The 12,694-nt window shown below is 43.9% G+C and overlaps 1 protein-coding gene across 6 annotated transcripts in view; it reads left to right on the top strand.

Moving 5' to 3' along the window:
* LINGO1 (leucine rich repeat and Ig domain containing 1) overlaps positions 1–12,694 on the top strand; it is a 560,070-nt gene that overhangs the window by 330,891 nt on the left and 216,485 nt on the right. Inside the window, exon 1 of one of the 6 annotated variants that reach the window (XM_068275715.1) lies at positions 9,790–9,833. The exons of the other annotated variants lie outside the window; for them this stretch is intronic. Within the exon in view, the coding sequence (XP_068131816.1) occupies positions 9,805–9,833 (29 nt within the window). The 5' untranslated portion in view covers positions 9,790–9,804. Of the gene's footprint in view, positions 1–9,789; positions 9,834–12,694 lie in introns of those variants that run through there. 6 annotated transcript variants of the gene reach the window in all.

Below are 12,694 nucleotides of genomic sequence, written 5' to 3' on the forward strand. Positions count from 1 at the left end.
TATGACAGTATGTAATAAATGTGAGTGCCATTGTCGCTACCTCTCTCTCCCTGAACAACGCACGCTTTCTTTTCTGCTTATCTCCATTCTCAGGGGAGCTCTTTACTTTCCAATCTTACTGGATACATGTGTAAGTTTCACAATGTAAGAAAATTGTTTTTCTCTGTCACACTATGTTAACTTCCTGGCTGCTCTGTGATTCCTTGCCGTGGCTTATCCCGTTGGTAGCGGCCATTATAGTATTTATAGATATCCAGCATACTTGGGGTGCAGCAGATGTGAGATTTGCCGTCATCCATATTTTCTGCGACACTCCAGGTAACTCATCTGCTTTATCTCCTTACACCTGAAAGATCTCGCTATGCCATTCTGCCACATAGCTGGCATCCGCATTGCTTCCCTTACTAGGTGTAGGTGCATGTGGCGCTCTCATGCTTGTTAAGCCTTACAGCGCATTGGCTAATTACAGCCTTGCATTCCAGAATTGGAGTCGCTGAGAGGTAAGAGGATTGCTCAGAAGAGGACTATTTGATTGAAATTTCAGAAATAGATAATTTGTTAGTCTAGCGGCAATCCAAGAAATGTGTTGGGCCATCACAGTGCCAGCAGTGCTGATCATTCAGGTGCAAGCTATATAAATCCTCATCAGATTGCCTGGCATATTGAACATATTTCTCAATAATATAATTCCACTCCGCATAGTGGAGTGGCTAACAGGATGTTGATGTGTTTTCGTTGACTAATAAAGTACTATGTACTAGGAGATGCATACTTTATTTTTTCAAAAAAATGTTTGTACTAAGAACAGATCCTTAAAGCAGGATTGTCAGCCACAAAATCAAATTCCATTTACCCACTGCTGTGTGTTTATTATGCAGCCTGCAACCTGACCCTGCATTGCAAACATTCCAGTCTATCATAAATAGAGCCTCGCTCTATTTTGTACATTGCCAACAAGAGGGAAGCTTGTTATCTCCCCTCCCACATTCCTGCTCCTCACTGATTGGCTGATGGCAGTTCAGTGAGCTGCTGAAATACGCTCTATGCTGTGCTCATACATGTTTGCAAAGCAAGCTAGATATGACAGTGCAGTTTCTCTGAGAAATAAAAAGAGTAAGGGAGGAATTGACATCAGGATTGGCTTCAGCCAGTAAAAATGGAAAATGCCTGAAACTGTTTTCTCTTTATTTACTATATAAAAATGTGGACAGTGCAATACATATGTTATGTAAGTAGAAGTATTTATATACTTACATATTTTTTTCCTGAGATTGTATGGTTGTCTCTGCTGCTTTTTTAAAATATTGCATTGATCTAATTTTGGAAAAATAAATATTGCAAATGAAATATGTGATATTTGGAGCTCCTCCTTGGAATCACTAGAAACTAATACCAACTAGTTGCTAGCACTAGTGACTAGTTGCTAAGGGTAGAGACTAGTTGCTATCAGTAGCAATACAATTAAAATGTTTGTAAATGTAGTTGGGTAGTTGCTTGTGTGGCATGGCCCTAAATAAGGTATATAAATATATAAACTGTCATTATTGAGGACTTGTTTTGTGGAGATAGCTGTGCAAATCAACATGTCAGCATAGCAGGACTGCTGGGAAAATTACAGTGATTACAGAAGGGTTCAAACCAGTCCCGTGAGTCTTTCCCCAACAGAGAGATTGTCAAACGACTGCCTGCTGTGGGCATAGATGGGATATTTGGCCCCTATTGCTGAAATAACAGGAAGTGCCTATTGCCTGTTTTTTGGTCAGCTTGGAAGGATTTGGCTTCAATTCACTAAGACCTGTGCGGTAAAAGTTTCATGTTCAGCAATTTACCTCATGCATTCACTAAGATTCACTAATTTACAGAAAAACTACATGACAATTCACATTTTCACAATTCACAAGATTTTTTTTTACCTATTTGGTATTTCATTTGGTATTTTAAGGAATCATCTGGTATTGCATTCAGTATTTGATGGATTATTGCAGAATTTTTTTTTTTACTATTACACTGACAAGTAGAGCACAAGTACAAGGTGCATAAAGTTAATATAAAATTTGGATCAGCTCAAAACTATTAGTATCTTGTTAGTAACTAGTTTTAATTATAACATAATATTTTGAAATTAGGGAGATATGTTTTATGATTAACTTTCTTATTTTCCTGAATAGCTTATTTAGTTTTCACCTTTTCTCTGCTCTGTTTCCTCCTTTCTATTACCTACTGAATGGCTGTTTGTTATCTTACCGAAAGCTCCAGGCTGGAGGTAAAATCCCTAACATCTGACTTGTTTTACCACATACTCCATTCTTTGTGATTGAATGTACATTTATGAGGTATTTTCCTGACTAGTTGGTAATTTACCTCACTAGTCAGAAATTTGTGTTGTGGTAGCGTAGCCATGAATTGATGTTTCACAAAACGTTTGGTAAATCAGTTATTTTGTGCTTTACCACATGCTGTAATGCTTAGTCAATCAAAGCCTTTATGAACTAAACATATGCAATTCACTTCTTTCTTTGACCTGGGCTTCCTTGTAAAAAGCATGGTAGCTTCTATTGGGGAGCTGCCATTTTTTTTCCTGTCAGAGTGACTCCATCATTACAGAGCTGCAATCGGCACCATTCTCCTCCTGCCTTCCTGCAATGTAGATGTAAACATATACCCTTGCCCACATTTAGGACACATATGTATTGACTCGTGAGCACAAGGCAACTAAATTCAATTCTAACATCAGTACCTGTTCTAAGTTTTAGATTATTGTCCGCTTTGTATACTGTACTGTATATTCTTTTATATTAGCATAGAGCTTAACTTCCCCACTGAATGATTTGGATGCATACTTCATTTTGGTACCCTCAACTTGCATTTTCATAGTCATATGTGACAACCAATATTTTCAGGGGTCAGGAGGGTCAGGGATGGTTAGAGGTAGAAAAGATGCATGTGATGGTATTGGGGACTGTAAAGGTCAGGTTAGGGTCAAGTGTTGGTTTATCTGTTAAGGTGAGAAAAGTTTCAGGTTAGGTTACGGTTTTGTCAGAATCCGCTCTGCTGGCCTTGATTCTCTGGACTGTTTTGTTTCCTATGCAGGTTGCATAGTTCAGTCCAGGGAAAAGAGGCCTTTTTGTCAGTTTGCAAGGCTGACTGATTTGCATCTACTTATCTTGCAATCTGCTTGTCTGCTTCCCTTGAAGGTTTCCAGTATAAATGTCACCTCCTCCCAGAATTCCTTGCTCGTCATAGGTTTTGTTTGGTGAAGACTGACTTTAGAGCCTCAGCCTCTTTCTTCCTTATTGCGAATGTTGTAGTGTAGTTAATTCTTGGGGAGTGCATTTTGCACTCCTCCTAGTGCAGTCAGGTTGTATATTATTTGTACTGCCTAAGTCTTGTTTTGTCTTATCCTGTTCTTGCGATTGTACTGTCTCCTGCGGTGGCAGATAGTAAATCGTCCTGTCCTGTTCCTAGATCGCATTCGCCCTAGCGTTAGAGGCGGTGGATCTCCTTTGTCTGAATCTTGGAGTATAACCTTAGCTGCGGTTGCTACTGGTTACTCCTGCAGTCTACCTTGCCTGGAACGAACGCTTGCTGTTGTCTGGTGTGAGATAACCAATTAGTAAGCGTTCCCGTTATCTGTTTGTCTTTGTTCTCCGTTTTAGTCAGGGTTGGTACGTTTTGTTACTGTTGCGCTTAACGTGCGGTGACAATACTATTAACGCGCTTGTCACTGTTGCGCATAACGTGCGGTGACCACGTTTAGCCAGTTCATTTGTGATTTTCCTTGGCGTTCAGATTGTAGTTATTTGCTGTGTCTTCCTTACTCAATTCATGCTCTGTCTTTGCTCAGTCTTGTGTTGCTGATAGCAATCGCCTCTCTTGCGATTAGCTTTCTCATTCTGGTCTGTTCTGATATGATATGTCTACCGTCGCTGGGTGGTGACTAGATTGGTAGACATTCACATAGTCTGTCTCTGTTCTTGCTTTCTTCTGGGTTGCTACTTTGTTGCCCAGTCTTGCTTAATCATGCAATTTCAATCTGGCATCTGTGGCTGTACAGGGGACTTATTTCTCTGTACTCCACAGCTCCATTTGCTGGTTGGAATTCTCCTCTACAAATATATACTGGGTGCTCTGCCTCTGTGAATGTGGCGATTTCCTTCTGCTTCAGCGCACATGGTGTGCACTGACTTGAAATCGCCCCCAGATCATTACATTATGATGAGCCCAACCGAAATTCCCAGTGTAGAGGAAATTTCTACGATTTTATGCATTATGGTTCTTGTGTCTTTAAAAGATTTAACATCCACAGTGTGTGGCAAGCACCAATGGGGGAATAAAGCAGGCGTGCTGTGACTTCTATGGTCTGTGCACATCAGACCAAGCATACATCCAAAGTCCAAAATCGAGTCAGCACCGCCTTCAGTAGAAAAATAGCTCTTTTATTAGTTAAAAAGCATGATGTCAAAGCAGCAGCGACAGCTCCGCTGTTTCGGGCATGCAGCCCTTTTTCAAGCCAAAAGCAAGGATCATCACACTAACAGACATTAAAAATCACCTTATATAGCACACAAGTTAATGAGCTCACCTGTGACCGACCAATCGGAGAGAGGCAGAGGCCGGCGGACCTGATGGGGAACTAATCCCTTAGTATGCAAAACGGAGTGCTCAGTACCCTCCCCCAGACGTAAGCAATCTCCCACCCAATCAGCGGGGAAATATGGTTGCCACGCGAGGAGATGCTCAGGGCATCAGAACATGGCCGCCCCCTCTGGCGGCGTCCACAGCGTCATAGAAGACGCAACATAAGTCACATGGGGTCAGTCCTCCAATAGTACGAGCGCTCCGCTCTCCAATGCGGAAGCAGCTCGCCTTAGTGGAAAGGGACGTCACTGATTACGTCTGGGCGATCCGCCCTCGCTATCATGTGACTCCCACATGTAAACAATATCACCATGGTAACCCCAAGCAAAGGACAGTACCTGTATGGCCAATAGAGCGGCCTAGCCATGACGCCCCCAGTCTCCCCCCGCACAGCAATCCATCGCTAGCCCTGGATAATTTAAGCTTGCCAGTCTCCGCCAAACTCCTCCTCGTCGGTCCAATGAATCTATAAATAGATAAAAAACACACAAGATTAATATGCAAAATATCTCCCACAAAGAAAAAATACAATGCAACTCTAAATACACCCCGACAGCTCATATTCCTTATTAAGCCCCCCTCTACCAAAAGTTCCCAATCTCCTAATCCACATCGCCTCCTTTCTCAACAATATTTTATGGCGGTCTCCCCTCTTAACACTGAAAGGGACATTATCAATAACCTGGACTCTCAGTTGCGAGACAGTATGTCTGCAATCTTTAAAGTGGCATGCCACTGCATGATCAGAGCTCTCACCCCTGATCGCAGATTTGTGCGATGAAATGCGGTCTCGAAGTGGCTGTGTGGTTTTGCCCACGTAACCTAGACCACATGGGCACTTAATCAGGTAAACTACAAATGCTGACTCACAATTAAAGTACCCTCTAATGTGGAAACTCTTACCACTAGATGGATGTGTGAACTTATCTCCCCTTGTCACACAGCCACACATGTGGCAGTGCAAACAAGGGAATGTACCATTCCTGGGCACACCTACTCTCTCAACCGCAGACGTGTGTACCACCTTGTCTCTAATCCTAGGCGGCCGTCGAAAAGACATCAGTGGCGGATACCTGAATTCCTGTACTGTAGGGAAAGATTCTCTAAGTATCTTCCAGTGTCTATTAATAACCCTAGTTATCTGTTGACTCTGGCTGTTGTAAGTACTAACAAAGGCTATTCTTGGCTCCTTAGATCTACTCCTGGCTCTAGTTCTAGCCTTGTTCTCTAATAGTTTATTAGGATACCCCCTCTTCTTAAATTTATCCCTCATCTGTTCCAGTCTACCTTCACGTTTTTCGGGATCCGCCACCAATCTCTCAACCCGCATTAGCTGTCCGGTCGGGATGTTATTCCTAATATGTTGCGGATGAAAACTCTGAAACTCTAATATAGAGTTTCGATCTGTGGGTTTAGTGTACAGGTCAGTGAGCAATTTGTCACCCACCCTGTACACCCAAGTATCAAGGAAAGAGACACCCGTGGCATCCACATGTGCGGTCAAGACTATCTGGGGACATTTATCTTTAAGTTGGACAATAAATTGTTCCAGGGACGAACGTGGCCCCGCCCATATGCAAAATATGTCATCGATAAATCTCCACCAGCATTTCGCATGCTGGTGGAACAAGGGATTAGTATAAACGAAGCTCTCCTCGTATTGTCCCATAAATAAATTTGCATAGGACGGGGCCACGTTCGAACCCATCGCAGTTCCTCTACGCTGCGCATAGAAGTCCCCATCATAGTAGAAGTAATTCTCTCGCAATACTATCTGTAGCAGCGAGACGACAAACTTCCTCTGTTCACTTGTCAAATCTGCATGTAGCATTAAAAACCACTCTATAGCCTCCACACCTCCATCATGTGGGATGGAGGTGTAGAGGCTTTCAACATCCAGAGTAACCAAGACACACTCTGCACTCAATGCACCTAGATCATTCAATTTGTCAATAAACATTTTAGTGTCTCTCAAATAAGAATCCAATGAAAGGACTAACGGTTGTAGAATCTTGTCAATAAATTGTGCCAAAGGGACAAACACTGAATTTACACCCGACACTATGGGCCTACCAGGTGGCGCCTCCAAACTCTTATGTATTTTAGGAAGGGTGTATAGCATAGGGGTTACAGGATGATCTTTCACTAAGAATTTTGCACATTCCTCATCAATAATTCTACGCTGTAAAGCCTCATCAACTACTTGCTTAATCCGTCCCTGTATCCTAAATAGGGGGTCAATACTTAATTTCTCATATACGCCATCCTGCGCCAATTGTTGTAAAATTTCTTGGCCCGCATACAAGAAGAAATCCCTAAAGTGGATCTGAAAATCGAGACGATTGTTAAAGAGCTTAACAGACTACTTTCACCTGCTACTGGACAGGCATATTTTGATGACCTTGAGACCAAAATGGAGAAATATCGTACAGGAGTGGAGGATACAAAAAGAGCTAAATTCCACCGTGACTTGATGGACTATTCAAGTGGGTATGTTTATACCTGGCAGAGAGAAGGCTATAACCCCAGAAGAAGAGGACGTAATCCTCCGTTTAAAAGGGGTAAGAAGCCAAAACCACAGGGGGATGGAGAGAGTGGCTCCTCAGATTTTTTAGTGACCCCCAGGGACACCACTTCCCAGTCATCTCAAGACACAGAAGGAGAGGAGGTAGGAGATACCAGTGGAAAAAACAAAAGCAAAGACAAACCTCTGAAGAACAAGAATCCATTAGGAAAAATGAATCTACGTCAGAAGAACCCCAAAGCCAACTAGTTGTCAATCTATCACGTTATACACTTACCGCTGATGAGACGAGAGTACTGAACCATGGACTGGGCTTCTGTCCAACAAAAGGTCCAGATTTCTTCCAATTGGACTTGGACTTGTTTTGCTTTTTTAGATCTATTAAGCTGAAGCAGTTCTTTACGTGTGTACCGAGGTGGCCAGGAACACATACGTCGGAGGAGATAACTGAATTGTCTCTAAAACCGTTGGGATTACGGAATAAAAGTTCTTTCACACCTCCAAGCCATCCAGCAATTGAATTGTTCATCTCTAAAGTCAAGCAGGACCTGAATCAGTTGGAAGAAGATCTTAATAGACATCCACCAAAGATCATGTCCAATCTCACTAAAGGAGAAAGGGAGGCACTTAAGTCCTTACAAAATAACGAACAGATTATTGTTCGCCCTGCAGATAAGGGAGGAGCAGTGGTGGTGTTGGACAGTGACTATTATCGCCAAGAAATTTTACAACAATTGGCGCAGGATGGCGTATATGAGAAATTAAGTATTGACCCCCTATTTAGGATACAGGGACTGATTAAGCAAGTAGTTGATGAGGCTTTACAGCGTAGAATTATTGATGAGGAATGTGCAAAATTCTTAGTGAAAGATCATCCTGTAACCCCTATGCTATACACCCTTCCTAAAATACATAAGAGTTTGGAGGCGCCACCTGGTAGGCCCATAGTGTCGGGTGTAAATTCAGTGTTTGTCCCTTTGGCACAATTTATTGACAAGATTCTACAACCGTTAGTCCTTTCATTGGATTCTTATTTGAGAGACACTAAAATGTTTATTGACAAATTGAATGATCTAGGTGCATTGAGTGCAGAGTGTGTCTTGGTTACTCTGGATGTTGAAAGCCTCTACACCTCCATCCCACATGATGGAGGTGTGGAGGCTATAGAGTGGTTTTTAATGCTACATGCAGATTTGACAAGTGAACAGAGGAAGTTTGTCGTCTCGCTGCTACAGATAGTATTGCGAGAGAATTACTTCTACTATGATGGGGACTTCTATGCGCAGCGTAGAGGAACTGCGATGGGTTCGAACGTGGCCCCGTCCTATGCAAATTTATTTATGGGACAATACGAGGAGAGCTTCGTTTATACTAATCCCTTGTTCCACCAGCATGCGAAATGCTGGTGGAGATTTATCGATGACATATTTTGCATATGGGCGGGGCCACGTTCGTCCCTGGAACAATTTATTGTCCAACTTAAAGATAAATGTCCCCAGATAGTCTTGACCGCACATGTGGATGCCACGGGTGTCTCTTTCCTTGATACTTGGGTGTACAGGGTGGGTGACAAATTGCTCACTGACCTGTACACTAAACCCACAGATCGAAACTCTATATTAGAGTTTCAGAGTTTTCATCCGCAACATATTAGGAATAACATCCCGACCGGACAGCTAATGCGGGTTGAGAGATTGGTGGCGGATCCCGAAAAACGTGAAGGTAGACTGGAACAGATAAGGGATAAATTTAAGAAGAGGGGGTATCCTAATAAACTATTAGAGAACAAGGCTAGAACTAGAGCCAGGAGTAGATCTAAGGAGCCAAGAATAGCCTTTGTTAGTACTTACAACAGCCAGAGTCAACAGATAACTAGGGTTATTAATAGACACTGGAAGATACTTAGAGAATCTTTCCCTACAGTACAGGAATTCAGGTATCCGCCACTGATGTCTTTTCGACGGCCGCCTAGGATTAGAGACAAGGTGGTACACACGTCTGCGGTTGAGAGGGTAGGTGTGCCCAGGAATGGTACATTCCCTTGTTTGCACTGCCACATGTGTGGCTGTGTGACAAGGGGAGATAAGTTCACACATCCATCTAGTGGTAAGAGTTTCCACATTAGAGGGTACTTTAATTGTGAGTCAGCATTTGTAGTTTACCTGATTAAGTGCCCATGTGGTCTAGGTTACGTGGGCAAAACCACACAGCCACTTCGAGACCGCATTTCATCGCACAAATCTGCGATCAGGGGTGAGAGCTCTGATCATGCAGTGGCATGCCACTTTAAAGATTGCAGACATACTGTCTCGCAACTGAGAGTCCAGGTTATTGATAATGTCCCTTTCAGTGTTAAGAGGGGAGACCGCCATAAAATATTGTTGAGAAAGGAGGCGATGTGGATTAGGAGATTGGGAACTTTTGGTAGAGGGGGGCTTAATAAGGAATATGAGCTGTCGGGGTGTATTTAGAGTTGCATTGTATTTTTTCTTTGTGGGAGATATTTTGCATATTAATCTTGTGTGTTTTTTATCTATTTATAGATTCATTGGACCGACGAGGAGGAGTTTGGCGGAGACTGGCAAGCTTAAATTATCCAGGGCTAGCGATGGATTGCTGTGCGGGGGGAGACTGGGGGCGTCATGGCTAGGCCGCTCTATTGGCCATACAGGTACTGTCCTTTGCTTGGGGTTACCATGGTGATATTGTTTACATGTGGGAGTCACATGATAGCGAGGGCGGATCGCCCAGACGTAATCAGTGACGTCCCTTTCCACTAAGGCGAGCTGCTTCCGCATTGGAGAGCGGAGCGCTCGTACTATTGGAGGACTGACCCCATGTGACTTATGTTGCGTCTTCTATGACGCTGTGGACGCCGGCAGAGGGGGCGGCCATGTTCTGATGCCCTGAGCATCTCCTCGCGTGGCAACCATATTTCCCCGCTGATTGGGTGGGAGATTGCTTACGTCTGGGGGAGGGTACTGAGCACTCCGTTTTGCATACTAAGGGATTAGTTCCCCATCAGGTCCGCCGGCCTCTGCCTCTCTCCGATTGGTCGGTCACAGGTGAGCTCATTAACTTGTGTGCTATATAAGGTGATTTGTAATGTCTGTTAGTGTGATGATCCTTGCTTTTGGCTTGAAAAAGGGCTGCATGCCCGAAACAGCGGAGCTGTCGCTGCTGCTTTGACATCATGCTTTTTAACTAATAAAAGAGCTATTTTTCTACTGAAGGCGGTGCTGACTCGATTTTGGACTTTTAAAAGATTTAAGACGCTGAACTGCGAAACCAGAGATGAGTTTATATCAGAGTGTTTGAGATTCCTGGCGAATCCTGAATTTCAGGCCACTGAAATTTCCACTTGGGGTGTTCAGATTGCTTGCAATCTTCTCCAAGGGGATTTGTTTGTGTGGGCTGATAAATGGGCTAGACACTGGAATCTGATACATAACCCTTGCAGATTTCTTGCTCATTTATTTTCTTGTAAACTTGAAATGCCTATGCCACGTTATTTCAATTAGTTTTTTCCTACTGTGCAAACTGGTGATCCAATTGGTTCATGCAGTACCACTCAGTCATTACCATATTCTAATGAGTTGATAGCTCAATCTGTTGATTCAGTAATTTCCTGCAGAACTATTCAGTTCACAAGAGAAAGTTCCAAAGGTTCTTTTTCTTCTGGCCAGCAGCAATCGAAAGCTGTAAAGACTAAAAAGAAAAAGTCTAGGAAATGTACTCACCTGAAAGAGACGCTTCCTGCAGCTGTTACAAGTGAAAAGTTTGCTCCAGTAAAATCTGGTGGAATTTTTCAGCCTGAATTTACCAACACATCTGAATGTGATATAAGCAGTGTCATTTGCTATATTAACCACCCTGGCGTTCTGATTAAATCGCCAGGGTGGCTGCGGGAGGGTTTTTTTTAAATTAAAAAAAAACTATTTCATGCAGCCAACTGAAAGTTGGCTGCATGAAAGCCCACTAGAGGGCGCTCCGGAGGCGATCTTCCGATCGCCTCCGGCGCCCAGAATAAACAAGGAAGGCCGCAATGAGCGGCCTTCCTTGTTTTGCTTATATCGTCGCCATAGCGACGAGCGGAGTGACGTCATCGACGTCAGCCGACGTCCTGACGTCAGCCGCCTCCGATCCAGCCCTTAGCGCTGGCCGGAACTTTTTGTTCCGGCTACGCTGGGCTCAGGCGGCTAGGGGGGCCCTCTTTCGCCGCTGCTCGCGGCGAATCGCCGCAGAGCGGCGGCGATCAGGCAGCACACGCGGCTGGCAAAGTGCCGGCTGCGTGTGCTGCTTTTTATTTTGTTAAAATCGGCCCAGCAGGGCCTGAGCGGCAGCCGCTGGCGGTGTTGGACGAGCTGAGCTCGTCCAGACCGCTCAGCTGGTTAAAGGTGTAAAAGATTCTCTTTATGTTCCTGACCCCAATCCGTATCAGTGTTATGTGGATATAAGTTTGTGGGAGCCTCCATTTGCTTCCTGGGAAATCGGGGCTCTGATTGGAGAGTTTGACACTGATTGGAAGTAGTTTTGTGATTTCTATTTTGGAAAGCATGAGGTGTGTTTAAATGCCTGTATTGACTCAATGCGCACCTTGATTGAATCTGGTGAATGTTAGGAACATTTGGTGAACCCGGTGATGTGTGTGTGGCAAACAATCTTATCTGAGTTACATACACACCAAAAAACACACGATTGGTTCACATGATGGCCAGGGGCCCCGGGCCCCTCTCACTGGCCGGGGCCCCAAGGCCAACACGCGATACCTGGAGGGGAGTGCAGGTGGGCCTGGACCTCTCACACCCAGGCTCTGGACCTCTCACATCCAGAAAACCTCTCCAACACTGCCTCCATACTGAATGCTAAATCCAACACACACAAGCAATAGAACACAGCAGTACATGCATCCAGCTACATTTGAAATTGGTCAGCAGGTGCTCGTCAGCCAATCAGGATGCACTGTCATACACCCTTTACCTGCAATCTTGCGATGGCGTCCAACTGAAGCCTCCCACCTGAATGCTAATGGCTGCTAGATGTGGTATGGCAGGTAAAGGGTGTATGACAGTGCATCCTGATTGGCTGACGAGCACCTGCTGACCAATTTCAAATGTAGCTGGATGCATGTACTGCTGTGTTCTATTGCTTGTGTGTGTTGGTTTTACATACACACCAATCAGTTAACCCCCGTATGGACACATTGTCAGCGGGCGATTCTTCCAATTTCCCTGAGGTGAAGCAAGAAAGTTTTGAGTGTGGTTCATTCCCCAAAACAACGGAATGTGTGAATTCTGAAAGTCTGTTTCCCATGGCAACTGCTTGTGTGGAGTTTGAATCTGTGCGATCTGATGCCTTTGTCTCAGGTGTTCCTGCAAATTATGATCAAAATGAATGTGATATTTTTGCCAAAGATATATGGGTTCCCTCGTCAAATAAAAACAGATCTTTTTCCCCCAGTAATCTTTTAAGATCTTCCATTTATGAACTTGCTATGGGGAAAGTTCCTAAACGATGCAACTTTAAGAACAA

This window comes from Hyperolius riggenbachi, chromosome 3 (assembly GCF_040937935.1).
Source record: "Hyperolius riggenbachi isolate aHypRig1 chromosome 3, aHypRig1.pri, whole genome shotgun sequence".
NCBI lineage: Eukaryota > Metazoa > Chordata > Amphibia > Anura > Hyperoliidae > Hyperolius > Hyperolius riggenbachi.